The sequence below is a fragment of the Aulostomus chinensis genome, chromosome 17 (genome assembly GCF_037954235.1).
Source record: "Aulostomus chinensis isolate RoL2024-O1b breed Wild chromosome 17, RoL_Achi_v1.0, whole genome shotgun sequence".
Lineage (NCBI taxonomy): Eukaryota > Metazoa > Chordata > Actinopteri > Syngnathiformes > Aulostomidae > Aulostomus > Aulostomus chinensis.
Window position 1 is genome coordinate 6,411,333 of NC_141336.1, and position 20,637 is coordinate 6,431,969.

Genomic DNA, 20,637 nt, shown 5'->3' on the forward strand with positions numbered 1-20,637 from the left:
CCCCTCCATGACCTCCTGTTTCTCTGTCAATGTGCGATGCCACCTCGGCCTCATCTCTCACTCTCTTTCTCATTAAGATCTGATTTTTTTATGTCAGTTAATTATTTTGTAATTAGTTTGCATGTTAATTAGAATAGTGGCTAATGTTAATTAGCTGTATTAATGGAGGCTGCTGTAACACCTGCCCCCAGCGCCAGGCTGTGACGGCTGCCAAACTCCTCGACATCTTCATCTCAAACCTTATTCAGCTTCCTAGATTTATTTATACATGAACACGAGATATGGTGATGCTCTATGTCAAACACACACACACACACACACACACACACACACACACACACACACACACACACACACAATTAGCAAGTTGGTGGTGAAAGTAATGAGTCATTTATTTTGCTAAAGAGACAAATATTACCCTTCTAAGATGGTAGAGAAAAAAACAGAGTTAAAAGAGACTACACTGTGTCAAATTCACCTAACATGGTCCCACCCCTATTCGTCAAAGGCCAATGTTTGGTCAACTCCCCCTAACGTCCACAACTAACATTGAGGGTACCCCCTCTGCGTCGCATGGTTGTGTCTCTAACATTTCAACCAGCAGGGCAGGACTCCATCCTACAATTTTTTATCATGTCTGATCCAATCTGCTTACTTATCTAATATTCTTTGTGTAGTAAGGGTTAGGGAATAGGGGCGACACCGTGTTGCCTGGATGGCTAATCTCCTTTTGTCAAAATCCAAAGATGAGGGATTTGCATTCAAATCTATCGGATATCCTTGTAAATTGTCAGGGGATGCAGAGGGGGTACCCTCAACGTGAGCTGTGGATGTCAGGGGGAGTTCACCAAACATCAGTTGGGGGAGACCGGCCTGATTCACCAGTAAAAGTACAATAATTTCCTCTATCATGTATTGCAGTTGAAGTACATATAGAAAAATTTAAATATTTCAATGACATATAGTGTTATGTTTATACTGTAGTAATGTAGCCTGGATGCCACACCAGCATGTTATCCAAATCAACATTTTTCAAGAATCCCAGCTCTTAAATATTGGCCTGTTCAAACTTTGTGCTTAGCCAAATAATAATAGTTCTATAACAGTAATAATCCTAAAGCGAGTGATAGACTTGCCCATGTGGGCAATGGAGCAAAGTGCTCCTGTTGACTTCCTTCTCTTAAAAATGGATGGCATGATGTTTGAGGGGTGGGGCCATGGGTTGTGGGATGACATCACAATTAAGTTACCCAGGGGAAACTCAGCTGGACTTTTATCTTACATTTTTGACCCAAGGTGGCACGGTGGTCCAGTGGTTAGCACTATTCCCCCACAGCAAGAAGGTTCTGAGTTCGAGTCCCAGCTCAGGCACCCTGTGGAATTCTGTGTGGAGTTTGTATGTTCTCCCTGTGCCTGCGTGGGTTCTCTCTGGGAAGTCCGGCTTCTTTCCACCATCCAAAGACATGCAAGAGGGGACTAAGCTGATTGATACTCTAAATTGACCGTAGCTATGACTGTGATTGTGAATGGTTGTTTGTCTATATGTGTTGGCCCTGCGATGGACTGGCGACCTTTCCAGAGTGAACCCCTCCTCTTGCCCAAAAGGCGCTGGGATAGGCTCCAGCCCCCCCCCCCCCCGACCCTTAACAGGATAAGCGGCAGAAGATGGATGGATGGAAGGATTTTTGACCCAATCATCAAACCATCCATTCCCAACATGTGACCTAAGTGAAAAAAACAACAACTTTTGATGGCCAAATACAAGAACCACTCATCCAGACCACTTGACAGTGCACTTTGACAGACAGACGGAGAATCCTTGCTTTATTTGATCAATTGATAATTCAGCTTGTGATTTTTTTTTTTGTGTAAACTGCAAGCTGCTGCTTTATTTAAAGAGCCAGCTGGATTATAGTATCTCATACGTCCGTGACACACAAACAGGTCCCTGACACAGCTTTTGTGCTAAATTAGCTGATCTCCCAGCATGCTCTAGTGATGCAGACCTAAAATGCTATTAAGAAAAAAAAGTCAACCACCCCAAAGAGCAAGCAGAGAAAATGATGATCACCTGAAAAATCAATAGATCTCTCTGTCTTACACAAACACACACATCATACTCTTCTCCTGGTTTTTCTTTTTAAGAGTAAATAATCCCAGTTAAGAGAGATGTCATTTCATTTGTCCTTTTCTGAGGTAAATGCACTGGTAGGACCTGTCCATCCTTCCATCCATTTTCTACCCCTTCTCCTGTTTAGGGTTGCGGGGGAGCCTATCCCTGCAGACTTCGGGCGAGAGGCAGGATTCTCCCCGGACGGGTTACCAGTGGTGGGACCTGTACTGTACCGAACTGTTTTCAGTGGGAGCACCATGTCTTTATGCTATGCCACAAACACCAGCAGCGTGATAAGGCACTTCGAGATGTGAAATGGAAAAGTCTAAGTAAAAATGCTGCACTCTTAACTGTCACTTTTCATCCAATCATCCAATCACAGTGAGGAAGGGTCGGAAAAACACTGCAAAGACCGACCAATGTATGAATGTTGAGCAACAATGGAGGAGCTTGTAAAGGAGGAGACAGTTCCTTGTGGAGCCTCACGCACCCGATGTTTTCAACTGAAAAAAAACAACAACAAACAATGAAGTGGACATAGAGCCTTATTCCTGGAAACTGGCCGGAACAGAAGCAATTCTGTTGCTGGCTTGTTTTTAGCTGGTTGCATTATATGACTCGGCAGGTGAATTGTCAAGCATTGACATAATTTATTTAGGAGTTTTGAGTAAATGACGGATTTTTGTTTCCATTTACAGGCCTGGGTTATTTTCTTTTGAAGCTGACTGATTTGTCTGTAAATGGCTGACATTTCAACAAGCAATAGCCAGAGTTGTTCACATCTCTTGTGACAATGAATTGTGACTTTCAGAGGCTTAGCTCAAGGTTAGATTGTAGGCCATGTGTCATTTACATTTCCTTGTTGAAATTGTGACAATATACACTATATAGCTTGTATTTCTTGGAGTTGCATTGGTGTAACTGTTTGCAAGAGAAGATCTGTGTGTGTTTGTGTGTGTGTGTGTGCGTGCGCGCGTGTGCGTATTCAATCTGGTATCTCAGGCAATTATTTATTCAGCCCTTAAAAATGAAAGTAGAGCATTCATTCAACTGCTTCACACAAATCAAAGTGTATTACAGTATTGACACGCACAGGTATTTGTGTGTGTGCACGTGTGTGTGTGTGTGTGTGTGTGTGTGTTTGCTGTCAGCTGGATACAGCCGTCTCATATCCATTATTGATCCTGTATCATTACCCACTGCTCTGCTCTATCGAGACAAAAACACTCTGTTATTGGAATATCTCACCTCAAGTATTGACCTGCTGTGCCACACACACACACACACATACACACACACACACACTCATACTCACACACAAACACACACAGACAAACACAAACACACACACACAAACCAATGTCACTAGAAATTAGCATCAAATGTGGATTGCAAAGACAAACAGCAGCCTAGTTGATGGCTCACTGATTAAAACCTCCACGCTCTTTATCCCCTAAAGGTGTCATTCCTTTTTAATTTTTCCTCTGTCAGGTTCACCACATTTGTCTTTTCTCATCATAGGTTTGTTTGTAAAAGGTCAATTTTGCAGAGACAACGAATCGGACACAGTTTAAAGGTAATATTCACACATGAGCTGCTTCATGTGAATACAGGAAAACATATCGTTACTTGTACTCTTAGAAACCTCAGATGTCTTACTGTTGATGATTCACTGAGGCGCGTCTTCGGAAAGTGGCATGAAATTGTAAAAAAAAAAGTTGCTGCTGAAATTGTTGCATCAATGCTGTAATTTGAAAAAAAAAATCTTGCACACCACGAGAGCTTATTGACAAGTGCGTAGGATCAAAAATTCCACAGAACTCTCTTCATGAACATGACGATTTGCTTGTCAGACCTGCATCACCTCATACAGACACAAAAGATGTCAGTCAAGTAATATATATTTATATAGCACATTATATTGCATAGCTTGGAATATATAGTTTCAGCAAACTAGTAAATTAAATCTTTGTCATATCTTTCCAAATTAGATTGGACTGACGGCTTTTTAAATGCTTGTTTTCTGAATGGAGTTCTGATTTGATCAGCTACACTAAGTTAAACATGATGTAAAATGTGTTGTATTAGACAATATACAGTAAGTTATGCCTTTTGGTGCCTTTATTCTGGAGGAACTTTGTCATAGTCCCTACAACTGTTAGATGGCCCCATTTAGCATTTTCTTTTCTGCAGAATTATTTTACATCACTTTTCACAGCAGTTTCATTTTGGTCTCTGGCTTCAGTGGGGCCTTTAATCTCTGATGTGTTTGCGAAGGTCCTGTCAGTGTGTTATTTGTGTGGAGTACATTAAAAAAATGTACTTTGCCATAGACATCCGATGGGTTGGGACATTTTGCTCGCAAAAATAAGCAATAGGAAATGAGTGAGCGAACAGGCTATTGCCATCATTGTAGCTGCCTCAAGTGTTCCATGTGGATAACCCATGAGGTCAGGTTTTAAAAACAGAAAAAAAAGATTAATAGCTGTCTCTGTTGGCTTATAAGGGACTTCTTGGTATGTTATAAGATAAGCACAGCCTTCCATGGATGTGAGGTAGCACTGTTTTACCCATGCAACAGATCTCAAGAGCAACTGAAAACTATAAAGGACAATAACAGGGCTGTATCAGGCTTTGCTTCCAGTTTCTGCATAATCAAACACTAATACATGATTGTCAGAGTGTCATTATTGATCAGTTGATTAAGTTAATGTGCTAATTTATTACCTACCTACTACCTACAGTGCACCAAAAACGCAGGTCAACACCGGTTTTTGGGCACTCTGAAAGGGTCTTGGCTCGGCTCGGCTGCAGTGTGAAAAAGGCAACGTTGACTCAGGTTTCACGTGAGCTTCCTGTCACGTCCTGATTTTGTCACTGTGATGCCTGTCAGGCTTCGCCTGTAGCTTCTTTGGCTCCCTTCCAGACGAGCCAAAAACACCATCCTCCTTCGCTGCATTAGCACGCGGACATTTTCCAATCTGTGCCGAGTTTGTATGCTTTGCAAAAGAGACAACATTGCAATGCACGCAACAACTACGCTAATGTTCGACTTGACAACGTCCATGTTGTTGTTTGTTTACCTCTCAGTGTTCCAGCGCACATTTATGTGTAAGAATGATGTTGTCATCGCGATGACGTATGAGAGAGAAAAACACAGGCATGCAGCCCTCACAGCAGGAGTTCAGACCCAGGTCATCTGAAGGCTTGAATGCGCCCTAATGCCGAGCAAATGTGGGTCCAGAAACCTGTGTTGACATGCGTTTTTCGGTGTAAAAAGTGTATATGTGTTTTTAATGACGCATGTTGAAGAGCAGGGATCCTGCATTGTGTTTATATGCTGCTAAACTCGCAGTCCAACACTGCTGTTTGATTGGCAGTTTTAGCCTCTGGAAAACCCCATGAGACATCTAGATGTGTGTGTGTGTGTGTGTGTGTGTGTGTGTATATATATATATATATATATACACACACACACAAAGAAATGCATACAGACAGTAGCATATATGTGCACACTTTAGTGACGGAGACAGCAAACACGCTTTTGTATTTTTGAAACATGAAAACATGCTATGAGGACAAAAACACACACACACACCTCCAGGGAATTTCCAGGGATGCTCAGTAAATTGGCCCTGACATGTAAACAAAACCCCCTAAAATGACTTGATTCAGCACGCACGCACACACACACACACACACACACACACACACGCACACACACACACACACGCACATACACACTACACACACACAAACACTCAAAATCATGCATAATTGTACAAACAGCTGGGTGTGTGTGTGTGTGTGTGTGTGTGTCGGGAGAGGGCTGGCATATTCATCAAGTGAGGCAGATTATTATTGATTCTCGTGTCTATTAGCAGCTTCAAAGACGAGTGGAAATGCTGGACTCAGCCATTCATTCTGAAGTTCTAAAGTCACACACACGCACACACTCATACACCCACCTTATTATGCTTTCATGTGGTAAATCATCAAAAAGTTCCTGAAGCCTAAAATCTATTAGCATCATTGTTTCAATGACAAATATTGAAAGTGTGAGAAGATGAAATCCAGATCACATTAAATACGGTTTTGTGAATGGAGGTGATGATCCTAAAACCTTTCAGACTGAAGCAGCATTTTGAGACAACATCCCAGACTATTATTGGATTACATTCATGTGCTTCTATCAGATTAGCTGAGCAGGGGTGAGATCTTTTCAAATGGGCCTGGGCCTGTTACAAGTTTAGAACCCTTGCTCTACCACACTTGGTAAATGATATCCAAGCTGGCGGTAACTGGAGTCATGCCATCGCTTTTTACAGTTCTGGATACTGATATTTGTAAAAAAACAACAACAAAAAACAACAAAAACCTCAAGTAAATTATCACATGAATTAAAGATACTAGAAAATGAACATGGGCTGCTTTACAGCCTCACTTGTCACATTACTGAGCTCAGCTGTTGGATCCTTTGTCAGATGAGGTGGATTTGTTCTGGAAATACAAACGTTTGTGTTTACCGCTTTGACTTTATACTTTATTTACATGTCTGCCGTGTCTGTTTTTGTGTGATGATGAAAGTAACTCAGACAAAAGACTGTTGGCCATTTAGCAATCATAATTTACTCCATGTAGATGAAGTCGGTCAATTAAGTTCACAGATGCCATCCGTTTACTCCAGGAATGGACACATTCCCACTCCTGTTTTTGTGAGTAGTGTGATCATAAATGCTATCTTTTTCTGATGCTCTCTTGTGGTGATATTCAATCTCCCCTCTTCAACAATTGCCAATGTTTCAGCAGAATGTAATTGTGGTATGTGCTACTTTGCCACGGCTTAGGGACACAGTGCAAATCAGCACCATGGAGAGATGTTGTGACTCCAAATGGTGGGCTGGGTAATTTGGTGAAATTGATCATGTGACCAATTGTGTTTGAGCTCATTGGAATGTTGTTAGAGATGCAGAGGTGTTGGAAAAAATGCAATGCAGGGAAAAGGGTTAAAAGCTCACCAGCAGCTCTATCGCGAGTTATACCAAAAGCTCTGTGGTGTGTGTGTGTGTGTGTGTGTGTGTGTGTGTGTGTGTGTGTGTGTGTGTGTGGTAAATGGAGAAACAAGTACTTGTTAATTTCATTGCTGTTCTTTGCTGGGACTTCTGTGAGTGCTCGCTTTCTAACAGATGGAGCCCTGAGTCTCATTTGAAGACAAATAATTTCTGACAGAAATCCTTGAAGATCCTTCAGACTGGGATGCGGCCCAACTCATCACTGAATGTGCGTGTGTGTTTAAGTGTGTGTGTTTTAAACAGACCAGTTTTATGTCCTCCAGGCATCCAGGAGAAATTGCTTTAGTGTGTGTGTGTGTGTGTGTGTGTTTGCTTCATATGTCAGAGTTTGTCAGCTGTTGGGTATGAAAAAGCCAATTACAACCGTAAGATTGCTGCAACTTTCAGAAAAGACGAACTGAATTTGAATATTGACTGATTCTCAGACCCCCTGATTCACAGGTCATGTCCACTTAGTGCTGACAAATGTCCGTCAATTTTAATCTTTTTTTCTCTCTCAAATAAATGACAGAACGTTACAAAAAATATCTTACGATTTTCTTGTAATGATGAGCAGCAGCATCTGGAGAGTATTGCAAGGATTTTAAAAAAGTGCTGAACTAGTTTGTAAACATATTTTTGAATAGTTTTGTTGTCTGTTAGTTTTAGCCTCATTAGCCTCAAGATAAATATACATGGCTGGCTCTTTCTGCACTTTTTGGGTCACCTTTTGTACATCTTTTTGGGTTTAGGACTTTTGCTTTTTTAATTTTGTAGCATTCCATGATAATCTAATTAGATAGTATTACTGATAAGATCACAAAAAAGGAATTATGTAGTAGTTACGTGTGGGGCAGTGATGACTGTACATTTTAAAATGAAATACTATTTGGACAACTACTGAAAAAAAAATCAAGATGGGCATTTAATATCCAGGACGTCCCAGTCTAGACACACTGGCCAACAAGGTCCTGACATGAGGTTTCAACTTGGTCCTGTTCTGAAGGGATCCCCATGGGTGAAAAGGGAAAATGTACACTAACAAGAAAAAAATAAAATAGAAGGGAACAAGGGGGGTCAAGTCCATGTTGTAAGCGCTCTTCTCAAACTTCTGTCTTACACTTATATTCCCTACAAAATTAAGAATGACTTTCCTTAAAAATGCATCTCACCCATTGTGTCTTACTTTTACAAGAGCTTTCTTCAACGCCATTCTCATTTACTTAGGTCAGAATTAAGAGATAGGCGCAGCATGAAGGCATAAATTAGCAAAAAAAGAGTAATCTAGCGAATGAATGAGAGCTGGACTGATTTCCTGACTCACCGACCAGCTAACCAGCCAGAAAACAGCTTGCAAACACATCCAACACACCAGTAATGAGTGAAAGTGAACAGACATTTAGACAAAGTGAGAGAAATTTTCTCCGAGAGCTTCCAGTTAGTTTCATTTCTGTAACAGCAGCACACACACACTGTAGACTGTTGATTGTGTGTTGCCGGTTTGTTTATTAGCTCTCTGATTGAGCGGCGCTGCCTTCCACAGATTGGATGACCTTTCCAGATCCTTCCGCTGAGTCTGCTAAGTAGATCGGACGGCGAACGCGACGCGGCGACACTTTATTCAGATTGTTACTGAATAAGGAAAAACATGTGTGTGTGTGTGCGTGCGTGTGTGTGTGTTGCTGTTTGTACACACTCTGCCTTCATTGGTCCAATTGAAGCCTCATCTCCATATAGTTTGTATGCAATTACATCTGAGCGGCGCGCTGAGTGCCTCTATATGATTGTGTCTGAGTGCGACTCGCTGTGATGTGTGTGAAGGATAATTTGTGAGAAAGAGCAGAGATTCATGTGTGAATATGTGTGTTTATTTTTGTGTGCTGAGGAATTCATGGTGGATTTGTATGCGTGTGTGTGTGTGTGTGTGTGTGTGTGTGTGTGTGTGTGTGTGTGTGTGTAGCTTTATGGGAACATTTGTGCAAGCTTGATGGGTCTCTGTTTGTATGAGAGGTAATTTGTACCAGAGAAAAGCGATTCCTGCTAAAAGTCTGTGTGTGTGTTTGTGTGTGTGTGTGTGTGTGTGGTTTTATGGGTAATTTATGTTAGCGGGATGTGTGTTTGAGACATAGGGGAGATATTTTCACCGGGTGAGTGTGTGTATAAATTCATATGCATATACATACCGATACATGAGCGAGTGTGTGTCAGCCAAGATGAGATTGCAGGATAAGCGTGGAGTGTGTTTCTAGTGTCGTGCTGGCCGCTCGCAGGGCTTTAAAGGCCACGTCTGTCAAAACATGGCACGGCCGAATCTCCATCATCTGCAATAAGCAGCTAATCACACTCAGAGGAGGATGATCCCACTCAGACACACGCACAATGTTGTGTTCACCTGAAGAGGATGATAAGCAAAGGACAGGGTTTTTTTTTTTAACACCTCGATAAAAGCAACTTTCTCTGATCAAACTGTCATCATTTTAAGATGGTAGTGCAGGATCAGCCACTTTTTTTCTGTTCGACTTCAACATAGACCCAATATCGTCATGCATTCTGAATTTAATGTCTGAGCCTGATGCAGTTAATAGTAGTGATATCACTTCCATGCTAGTTGCGGCCAACATCACTCATATTAAAGCAAAGACAGCGCACATCGTATTCGTTGTGGTTCACGTTGCACTCACACTCTTGTATCATAAGTGTTACACATCTTTACTAGAAAAGCAAGCTGTATATCTTTGACTCAGTTATCTTAACATTTGGTCAGATCAACACCAGTCTTGATGTGTGCATAGCTGCTGCCTCCTGGAAGTGCAGTTCTGAGTTCAAGGGGTCTGGGGTCTGAGATGGCAGTCCCAATGACTCAGATCAAAGACTCTGATTGTCAAGGAGGTTTGTTATGTCACACAGTAGATGGCCTTGCCACTCAAATGGCACTGCACAAGATAAGTGGGACACGACATGCTATGACAATGTCATCATATTATGACTGGACATGCCGTGTAATGTTATACAAACCCTGGCCCCGCCCCTCAAACCACGGACACTGTGTTGGTAAAATAAGTCTTTCCACTGACAATCGTCAAGTGCCCTCAAAGTTTCATCTTACACAGCTGACACGGTTAAATCCAATTTATGCCATCACTTCCTACATGGTTTTCAGTTGTTATGTAGTTGTATAGTTTTGTTGGACATCCTACATCCTCCAAGTCTACGTGGATATTTACCACCTGAAATGGAAAAAATAGCTTCTGTGTTGTATGTATTGTCATGTTAACAACCCCAGTATGGAACAGGTTTATTGGCTGACAGACACATAGGCCCGTGGTGTCCGTGTTTAATTTTAATTTTTTAACTTCATTTTCATTAAAATAAGTTTAAAACATTACACCATGTTGATTAGTGATTTGAGCAAGCCTGAATGTTATTTCTAAATTATAGCTGTTGAGTTGAGAACTATCATTGTTTGTTTGGCTTGAATTTACTTACAAATGATCCTCCAGTCCATCAGGTCTTGTCCAGGCTAATGAACCAGTTTGGTTCTTGTTCATGTTATTGATGTCCTTTTGTTTGTTTCCAGGCTGACCTGGTCTCCAGTCAACGTGAAGCCCAGAGAGCTGCTCTGGAGCAGATGGCCATCAAACTGAGCAGCCTGAACTACCCATCATCCATCAACAGGAGGCACTACAACCAGCTTGCCAGGAGCAACAGGTAAATAAACAAAACAGTTGCATTCAGGGCTCATAAATTATATTTGTGAAATTAAATTTGATGAATTGTTGGTGGCAAGAATGTATAAACTTAACTGATAGTGTCAAACTTCGGACTTTTAGGACCTGACAGTACTAGTGCCATAATCCACCAACATGGTTATTTGAATCACTAACGGGCAGTGGGTGTAGTCATGTCACAGCATGCCAGCATGACCTGCAGATGTTTGACATTGTGCAGTATTTAGTTGGTTTTTACATCAGCTATGATTATTTTGTACCTTATGTGAGCACTATTACCCCTCTCCAGTCCCTCACTGGTCAGCTTCACCAGGATTATTAGGGCCTGATCCTGAAGGTACTTCAGGCGAAGACCCTATTATTGCTCGTGTTTATTTTATTATTTTTTTCTGGACTGCCTTTCTGCACACACTGAAGCCAGTCGGTAGAAGAGAAAAAACATTTTTTCCACGGTGAAAAGCCTTCATTTACACTCTTGACTCATCCTTCAAGAAGGAATATTCTCCACCTCTGATATAAATGATGTTCTAGCAGCACTTCGGTTAATGTCTGCAGGAGCTGCCGTTGTTGTTTTGAACCAGCGTGGTCGCTCATGTCACACCTAAACAACATCCCTATTTCTCCTCAATGGACACATATCTTGAACCTGACAAGGCAATTTCTTGTGTGATCTCTTGGCATTGTAATCTCTCAAAACCAGCTACATAGCATGGTAAATATTCATATACTTTTTATGTCACTATTGAATTTGCTGAATAATTATCATGTCAACTTTTGATGGGGGAGGAAACCTCGTGGGCCGTTCAATTTTTTTTCTAGAACACTGCTCAGCGTGTAGTCACATCAGTATAAGTGGATATTATTTTCATGTCGTGATGTGACGAAACAATGATCTGATTAAAATATTGATTACACACAGTGAGGTGATAACTTACAGCATTTAGGATGTCTGTTACTAAAATTTCAATAAAATCCTATTATCAATAATCATTGATTAAAAACAGAGGACACAATAATGCTCATACCGATGATCGTCACTGTTGTTCTGATCAGAAGGACACACTGACAGACAAAACCAGATTGTAAAAAAAACAACACAGCACAGTATGACAAACACACACACACACACACACACATACACACACACACACACACACACACACTCACATATACACACAAAACACACTGAGTGTTAACCACAGTAATCTGGTGTGGCCAGGCTTGGCTTGGTGAGCGGCATCTTTGGTCACGGTGCCTGTTAGCGTTTCATCCTAGACTTTGAGGAGCCTCCACAGTTATCACTCACACACAGGACAAACACACACACACACACACACACACACACACACACACACACACACACACACACACACACATACACAAATGAAAATGAAACACTCATTTTATTTGTGTTTGTGTGTTTTGGTCCTCGGTGGCCACAGTGATGTTTCACTAATTTACATCGGATGTGTTGAACACTAATTGGTTATTCATATTTTAGCTGCTGCTTCTCAGATGTTTGTGTGTGTGCGTGTGTGTGTGTGTGTGTGTGTGTGTGCGTGTGTGTGTGCGTTTGTGTGTGTGTGTCCAGTGCAGCGGTGTGTGGGATGAGTTTCGTATTAATTGGATGTTGCATTTTTTAAATTTATTTATTTTTACTTCTTCTTCTGTGAGTTCAGCTCAGCTGAGATTCCTGGTTTTGGTTCACTTGAAATGAAAATGAAGGTCAGACTAAATTATTAACCAAACATCTCAATTCCAAATGAACGCCAGTAAAATCATTAGATGGTTGGATGAAAAAATCTTTACTTGATATTTAATTATTTTTAGATTTCAAGAAGTCCAGTTATTGACTGCTTATTTCATATTTATTCCATCTAAACCAGTAATTAAGGTAATGCATTTTGTTTTGCATCTTGAAATAATGTAGGAGCAAAAAAATAACTGCACTGATCCAGCATTTGAAAGATTTTTTTTGCCTACTAAAATAGCACTTCTAAAAAAATGCACTCATTAACAACTTCATAAATTTGAGGATATAAAAAAATCTGGTGAATTCAATCTTTTGTTTCTGTCTGATATAAACATGAAACATCTCCACTAGAAAAGAAATGTGACAAATTAATACATTCATGTATTGACTGATTTTGATTTATAATGCATTTGTTTTCCATCATATAGATGTGTTGAATAAATGTCAGAGATTAACTTAAATATTAAAGACTGAAGGAATGAGACAATGAATAAATATTTGGTTGAGTGAGTGAGAGTGAATGATTTTATTATCATGGTATTAAATGATGGAGTGCATAATTAGACAAATTAATAAAATTGTGACTATATAAGAAGATGAATGAGTGATTATCAGTGCCAGTAGGGGGCGCTGTGCTGCTGCTCTGTGACAGATCCTAGTGTCTTTGGAGGATGAGCCCTCTAGAAAAGAAGAGCGTCAGTGAATCACCTCATAAATCCACTCGAGTCTCGGACTGAAAGGTGACGACTGGCAATATGACTCATTCAACCTTTCACTCCATCACATCCCCTCATCTCACTCACTTCATCTCTCCTTCCCTACATCTTCTTCTTCAATTCATATTCTTTCTCACTTCCTCCTGCCATCCTCCCCTTTTCTCCTCAACTTTTTTCCTCACTGTCTTCCCTTGCTTTCTTCCATTTTGCTTCATGTCTTTGCACTGTTCCCTCCTTCTCTTCCACCTCCTCTTGGAGGATGAAGAATGACAGACAGTTGTTACAGCTGATACTGTCATTGCAGCAGCACAGAGAGGGAAAGAAAGACGGAGAATGATGCAAGAGGAGGAAGACGATGTTGTATATATTGATGTAAAGCTGAACAACAAGATGCCACTTGTGTCTATTTGCTCTATAAGTTATGGGTTTAAGTTTGATGTTGTGTCTTCATCGTTGTCATCTTATTCCTCTTTATGAAAACAATTTAGCGCACAGAACATTGTAAAACCATATAAAAAACAAAGGTGCCATATTTTCCTTTTCATCTACTGTATTCTCTGTCCTCCTTTTTCTTCTTCACCATCTTTTTATCTTCTTGTTACTAATAGTCCTTTTTTCACTTTTAAATTCCAGGATATAAAGTTCTTCATCAAACAAAAGCCCAAAATTGAACAAGCCATTCTATATCATTTCCTGGTGAAAACTAGTTTCACAATTTATTTGAAATCCAAAAAATGCCACTGAAAACACAAAGTCCTCCTCGGAAATAAACAAAGATGACATTAAATATTTTAGAAAAGGGGGTTCAGCTCCATAGAAATAGTGCAGTTGGTGTAAAATGCAGCATTACTGACCACACCCACTGTTGGGAAATGTGCTATACTGACTCTCAATCAGGAAGGAGGTATAAACACAAATTTTCATCCCATGTTGAATTCAGACTCATGCTGTTAAAATGACACTTTTAGCTACTCAGGCTTTAATCGCATTTAGAGCATTAAAAATGTGACTTTTTTTCTCCACAATGTCTCAGTATGTTTTCCCATATCTACATTCGCTCCAGTCCCATCATGCTGCTGTGTTCCTTTCTATCCCATGTTGACTGGAATTATGACGAGTTACAGCTGAATAATAGATTCCTGTAATTTCCTCAAGTGACTAAATGTCAGTATGACTCGTCATAACACTCCCACGTGTTCCATCAGCTCCGCGTGACAGAAAGCCAGCCTGACACTTCAAACACTCCGTAACAGTACCGGTGTCAAACACAGCCCCGCGGTGCCGCCATGCTGCTGCTTCCTCCCCAATACATCTCACCTTCCACACCCCAAGAGATCCTGTTTTACAAAGTGTTTAGTTAACATTAGTGTGGGAACACGACAGAAAGAGGCGAGAGGAGGGGAGGAGCGGCATAAACACAACAAGAGGAAACAATCTGCACGAGGGTTGTATCTGCTTCATCTGTCTGAGTCAGTAAAGGGCCATTCCGCTCGTCGCATAATGAGAGATGCCGCCTCAGGGGAGGGAAGCCGCTCGCACTTCCTCTGTGGTTCAGTTTTTATTTTAGAGAGAATCACTGACAGTGGAGAACAAGAAGGTGTTTGGAAGGGATAGATGAAGGAAAGGATTAGAAAACGATGGGAAGTAAAGAAAAGGTGTTTCATTTTGAAGAGCGGATGATGGATGGGTTGAGAGAAAAGGAGAATGTAGTAAATGAAGCAGCAGTTCCCACTGAACTGTTTTGATTTTTAACTTAACCTCCTTTTCACATCTGATCTCTATGGTCGAATCCTTGGTTCCTATTTCAGTCATGGCACAAGGTTGCACTCAGTCAAGAGTGCAAGTTTCAGTCTGGCACATATGACGTTTTCACACAAAGTCCACTTGTCCCTTAAATTAAAACAAGGAATAAGCACTCTACCTGTGCTGGCAGATGCTAACTATGTTCATGAGGTTTGGTCTTGCGCAACTATGGTGTCTAGCTATTTGAGAACAACAGAACATATTTGTGCCGTCAGTCAAGGAGAGGCTGGTCTTTGGCGTTCAATGGCGTTAGGTGTCAAGTGGTGTTTGAAGGGCGCATCAATCAGATGAGCAGATGCGAGGCCTTACATTGCGATTCTATCGATGCCCGATAACTTGGAAACATGGGCAACCACCTCTTTAATAATAAATAATAATAAATCAGTCTTATATGTCAGCAAATTTGTAGGTTTGACAACAAGCTTCACAACAAAAAAAGGGGAAAAGGAAAAGAGCTAATAAAAACGAGGGGGGGGGGGAAAGGGGAAGAGAAAAAAATCATAGTGTGGGTTTTAGGTCTTTCCAGGCCTGCTTTTACTTGGATGGTTTCAGTGGATACCTGCTGCTCCCATGTGCACATGCGACCTGTGCACCTGCTCCTTCACCTGGTGTACAAGGAGGTCCGTTTTCATCAGATGAGAAGCACTCACTTCTCCCCTGTTGAAATGCACGTGCCACTGGAACAGCAACATGCCAAGTCCTGGCACACCCTGGGCTTTGAAGGGAATGGCACATGGAACTTTGATTGGTTTGGGTGATGTCGCACTCAAAAAACACTATGAATAATTAGGTGTCTAATGACTGCCTCTTTGCACCATCCTCCATAGTTTGCGCTCTGATTATGCGCCCTCTAAATACCAAAATGAAGCTTCATGCCCCCTGAATGCATAGCTACACATAGCACCATCCATGAACTGCTTGACTCCATAGATCACTTAAAAAGTGCCCCTGGTGTGTTTCAGGAGATAGTTTAGTAGGCTTGCTGATGTGAAAGCTCATCTGAATTCTAACGTGGGCCCCCCCCCCCCCCCAAAAGAAATGAACTAATGTCCAAACCAAAATGGGTTCTTGTTTTGCTTCCAAATGAACCACAGTGTAGTTCACTTGGAGTGTGAAAGGAAATGGAATTGGAAATAAAGGCAGATTGTTAGGTGTGGACATTTTTTAGGGTCTGAGCCAGAAGGTACTTCAGGCGAAGACCCTATTATGTTTTAACTTGTCCTTTAAACACATTAACAACAACACACACACCCCCCCCCCAAAAAAAAAAAGCTGTTTGGAAGTAACAATATCATTTTTTGCAGGGTGACGACTTTTCTTTCTTTACAGTGTTTGATGCATTTGACAAAGGGACACACGCTGGGTTTCCATCACCATGTTCCATGCGCATTTTGAGGTTTCTCATCGGGCTCAAGACACCTTTTAATGATTACTTGAAAGACAAAATGGCTTTAATTAACAACATACAGGCAAGTCACTCTATTCGGCAGAAAATACTCAAAGATTCAAATTAAAACAAGAAAAGCAAGAGAGGGAAGTGCATTTCAAAATAAAACAGGGAGAGTCAAAGGAGTAGGACAATACACAAGGACAAAAACCGGAGACCCAAAGGAAGACAATGGTCAAAACTAAAAAGTCTGTGAAAACTAAGAGTCAAAAAGAATGAATTCCCAAAGTAAAAGTTCAAGTCGGTCCATGACAACACGATTTGCTTTATTTAGCATCATAAAGAGCACTTGAAATGGTCTGCAAACATCAGTACAAAACAGACATCACCTTAAAAACTCTCTTCATTTAAACCCCTGAAGATAGGAAATAAGGCCTTGGAAGAAAAAAATATGGGGATTTTCTTCTATGTATGTTGTTGCGACAGAACGAATCAAAGCCGAGTTTTGTTGCATCAAGATGAAATGAAATGAGATGCAAGTGGTTGTATTTTCTTTGTCTTGTTTTGGTAATTTCATTCATAGTTTATTCTCCACTTCGATGGGTTGTCAAGTGTGTGTGTGTGTGTGTGTGTGTGTGTGTGTGTGTGTGTGTGTGTTTTGTATCATGTATGTGAGCCAGTGTCTTCATGTGTGTTTTTGCTTAAGCAAGAGTGTGTTTGTGCGTGGTTGTGTGACTAGTGTGTAGTCTACTGTGTGTGTTTGTCATGTGGAAACGCTGTGGGCCTGACAGAGCTGTCAAACTGTCGGTGATGGCGACCGGAGAATTCCAAACAATTTCCCTGCTAATGTTGAGAAACATGTTGGCGATCCCCGCCGAGACCGTAGAACCACCGCATATATAAATAATAAACACACATGCATACACACACGCACACACACACACACACACACACAAGCCGACACACACCTTAACAAAACGGCTGACAGTAATGTGTGTGTTTGAGCAATCGGCCCCTGTTCGAGCAGCATAAATATTTGATGTGATCCTGTGTCGAGAAGGAGGGTGCGTTGAGAGAAGAGGGGAGGGAAGGGGAGGGGAGGGAAGAGGACATGATGAGGTGATGTTAGAGAGAGGGGTGAGGAAGGAGGAGAGATGAGTTGAGAAGAGGTTGAGATGAGGTGATGTTGGATAGAGGGAAGGAGGAAGAGAAAGGATGTGAGGAGGGAGAGTGAATGAAAGGGAATCATGAAGTGAAAGTGGTAGGCAAAAGCTACAGGGAAGATTGAATGACGTATGCAAAAGAATGAATGAGTTTAGTACTGAGGGGGGAAGGAGTCAAACTGTAAAGAAAAGAAGTGATGATGAGGTAGAGGGAAGGACTGATGTCATCATATCAGGGTTTAACTCATCCAAGAAATCAAAATTTCAGTCAATGTGAAATTTCCCAGTCAGGTGTGTTGGCTTCATACATTTTGACTTCTCATTTAACTTAATATATACATTTAGTACTTTACTAGTAAAACCAGATATGCCCGACCAAAATAAGTCGTAGTTTTTGTTTTGTTTTTTTATATTTTATATGAAACAGTCTTAACAATTTGTTTCAAATTAAAACTGGCAAAAAAAAAAAAAAAAAGTTTACATCGATTCAGTTAAAAGAACAGATTTCCTGAATAGTCCATAATAATCCATGAATTAATGCGAATTTTCAACAACACCAAGAAAGAAAGGAAAACTTTCTCACTTTGACTTTTAATCCCAAATTGTTTAGGTTTTTATAATTTTACTTTATAATGCTTAATTGTTTTATATTTTAAGGCTTATTGTTTGACTCACAAAACTGAAACTGATTCCAGATTTACAGGTTTCAAAGTGAGCAACACCCTTAAGTTATATTTTCCTTCTCTGAATTAAAAAAAATATGGTTTGAGAGACGGACAGGAAGGCATAATTTTAACTTGGAAAAATGTAATTTGAAAAAGTGTCTATTTTAAATATATAATATCTTCAAATTTTAAAGTGCAAGGCACATATTCAACCGACTACATGAAAAAACACATTTTGTCAAGGGCCGTATGGAAATTAAACACTGAATAATCTGTGCTAGATCCGTTTTCCATTGCATTTCTTTTATTCCCCCTTTTTTTAGTCTTTTTGTAATAATCAGAAATATGTTTTATTGAGATTTTCTCAGCTGTTTTCTAAACATTCACACACTTTGCCTTGGTTTCATCTAAAGTGAAAGTTGTTTTGTGCATTTGAGCCGAAGACCAACTAAAAAAAGAAAGAATTTAATAACACTGATAAAAAGAAAATGACGAGTTGACATCAAACTTTCAATGGGAAAAGATATAAAAAAAACATAGTTGCCAAAATTACAAACCTGGAAAGTTGATTTCTTTTCTAAAGACATTTACATCACACACATCAGCTAATGAAAAAGACACTATGTGCACACTACAGCATATATGCTTTCCTTTCCTTTTTTGATTTGTTAAATTTAAAAATGGGCCAATTTTGGACGTGTATGCAGCAATGCATCTTTCTGCCAATGAAATGCATTTAGAAAAACAGGCAATTGAGGAAAAAACCCATATACCATGGTACCCACAAGAAACTGCTCTTTGTGATGTGTACTTTATTTAGATGAGAACAGATCATGAAAACATTTTTTTTGTTGGAGTATTCAAATTAATCAAGTGAATATTGTTCCATTCTACTATATATATAACAAGCAAATTGAAGAATTTAGCATTAATAAAGTAAAGTTACTTCTTTTTGTTCACCCTTGTAATAAATTTGTTTAAATTTGTTCATCTGTAAAACTGGCAGATGAAGCGTCAGGGGAAATTTTATGCTCAACAATATGGTCCTTAGAAAATTAGACAAATTCTGGTTGTAAAATGTTTGACTTTAAGCTCAAACCTGATTAAAAACAGACTTCTGACTGTGTCAAATTCCTTATCTGTTTCCCTTTCTATATTGTAATTGCCTCAACATGGCAAGATGTGTGTGTGTGTGTGTGTGTGTGTGTGTGTGTGTGTGTGTGTGTGTGTGTGTGTGTTCCGTCACCACAGGATAAAAACAAAAAGGAAGCACCATGGTCAAAGAATCAGAAACAAAATCAAATCACAACAATAATGAGGGGCGGCACGGTGGTGCAGTGGTTAGCCCTGTCACCTCACAGCAAGAAGGTTCCGGGTTCGAGCACGGAACCTATGGGAAGTTTGCATGTTCTCCCTGTACCTGCATGGGTTCTCTTTTGGGTCCCACAGTCCCAAGACACACAAAAGGGGACTAAACTAATCGGATACTCTAAATTGACAATAGGTGTGGCTGTGAGAGGGAATGGTTGTCTGTCTATATGTGTTGGCTAGCGACCAGTCCAGGGTGCCCAAAGGCAACTGGGAAAGGCTCCAGCCCCACTGCAACAGGATAAGCAGTGGAAAATGGATGGATTGAATGGATGGAACAATAATGAGACTCAATAGTTATTCTCCCTTCAGTCTGCAGGAGTTTGAGAGCGAGTATCAGGAGCTCTGGGATTGGCTCATGGACATGGATGCCATGGTAACAGACAGTCACCAGCTGATGATGTCAGAGGAGCAGAGGGATCATCTCTACAAGGTAAGACTGAAATATCAGAACAGACGAACAGAAGTTAAGTTACCACAAATCATTTTTGCAAAGGCCAAAAGCTCTTTGGCAGCAAAGTGACACTGTTCAACAGATGTTGTCCCTAAGTGATGTCACAAATCTTTATCCAATCACCTCTGCTTCTGTCATTGATGACAAGTGAGGACTGTTTGGTTAAAATATACTTACACACACACACACACACACACACACACACACACACACACACACACACACACACACAGAAATGTATTTATCTGTACCAAATGTTTGCCCGGACATGTAACAAATGTCAGAATGTGCCAGAATGAATTAAATGTTTGTTCTTGAATCAAATGGGGTTAGCCTCCATTTCATACAGTGAAAGAGCACTTGTGTATTTTGTTTTCATCTTCGTTCATCTTCATGGTCCTGTGCTTGTCTGGGTCTGGGTTGAGTGGGCAGTGAG

The 20,637-nt window shown here is 40.5% G+C and overlaps 1 protein-coding gene across 1 annotated transcript in view; it reads left to right on the forward strand.

The window, feature by feature from the left end:
• Positions 1-20,637, forward strand: part of akap6 (A kinase (PRKA) anchor protein 6) — a 219,717-nt gene that overhangs the window by 108,025 nt on the left and 91,055 nt on the right. The window contains exons 14-15 of the mRNA XM_086183714.1: positions 10,742-10,872; positions 20,060-20,180. Of these exons, the coding sequence (XP_086039840.1) occupies positions 10,742-10,872; positions 20,060-20,180 (252 nt within the window). The remainder of the gene's footprint in view (positions 1-10,741; positions 10,873-20,059; positions 20,181-20,637) is intronic.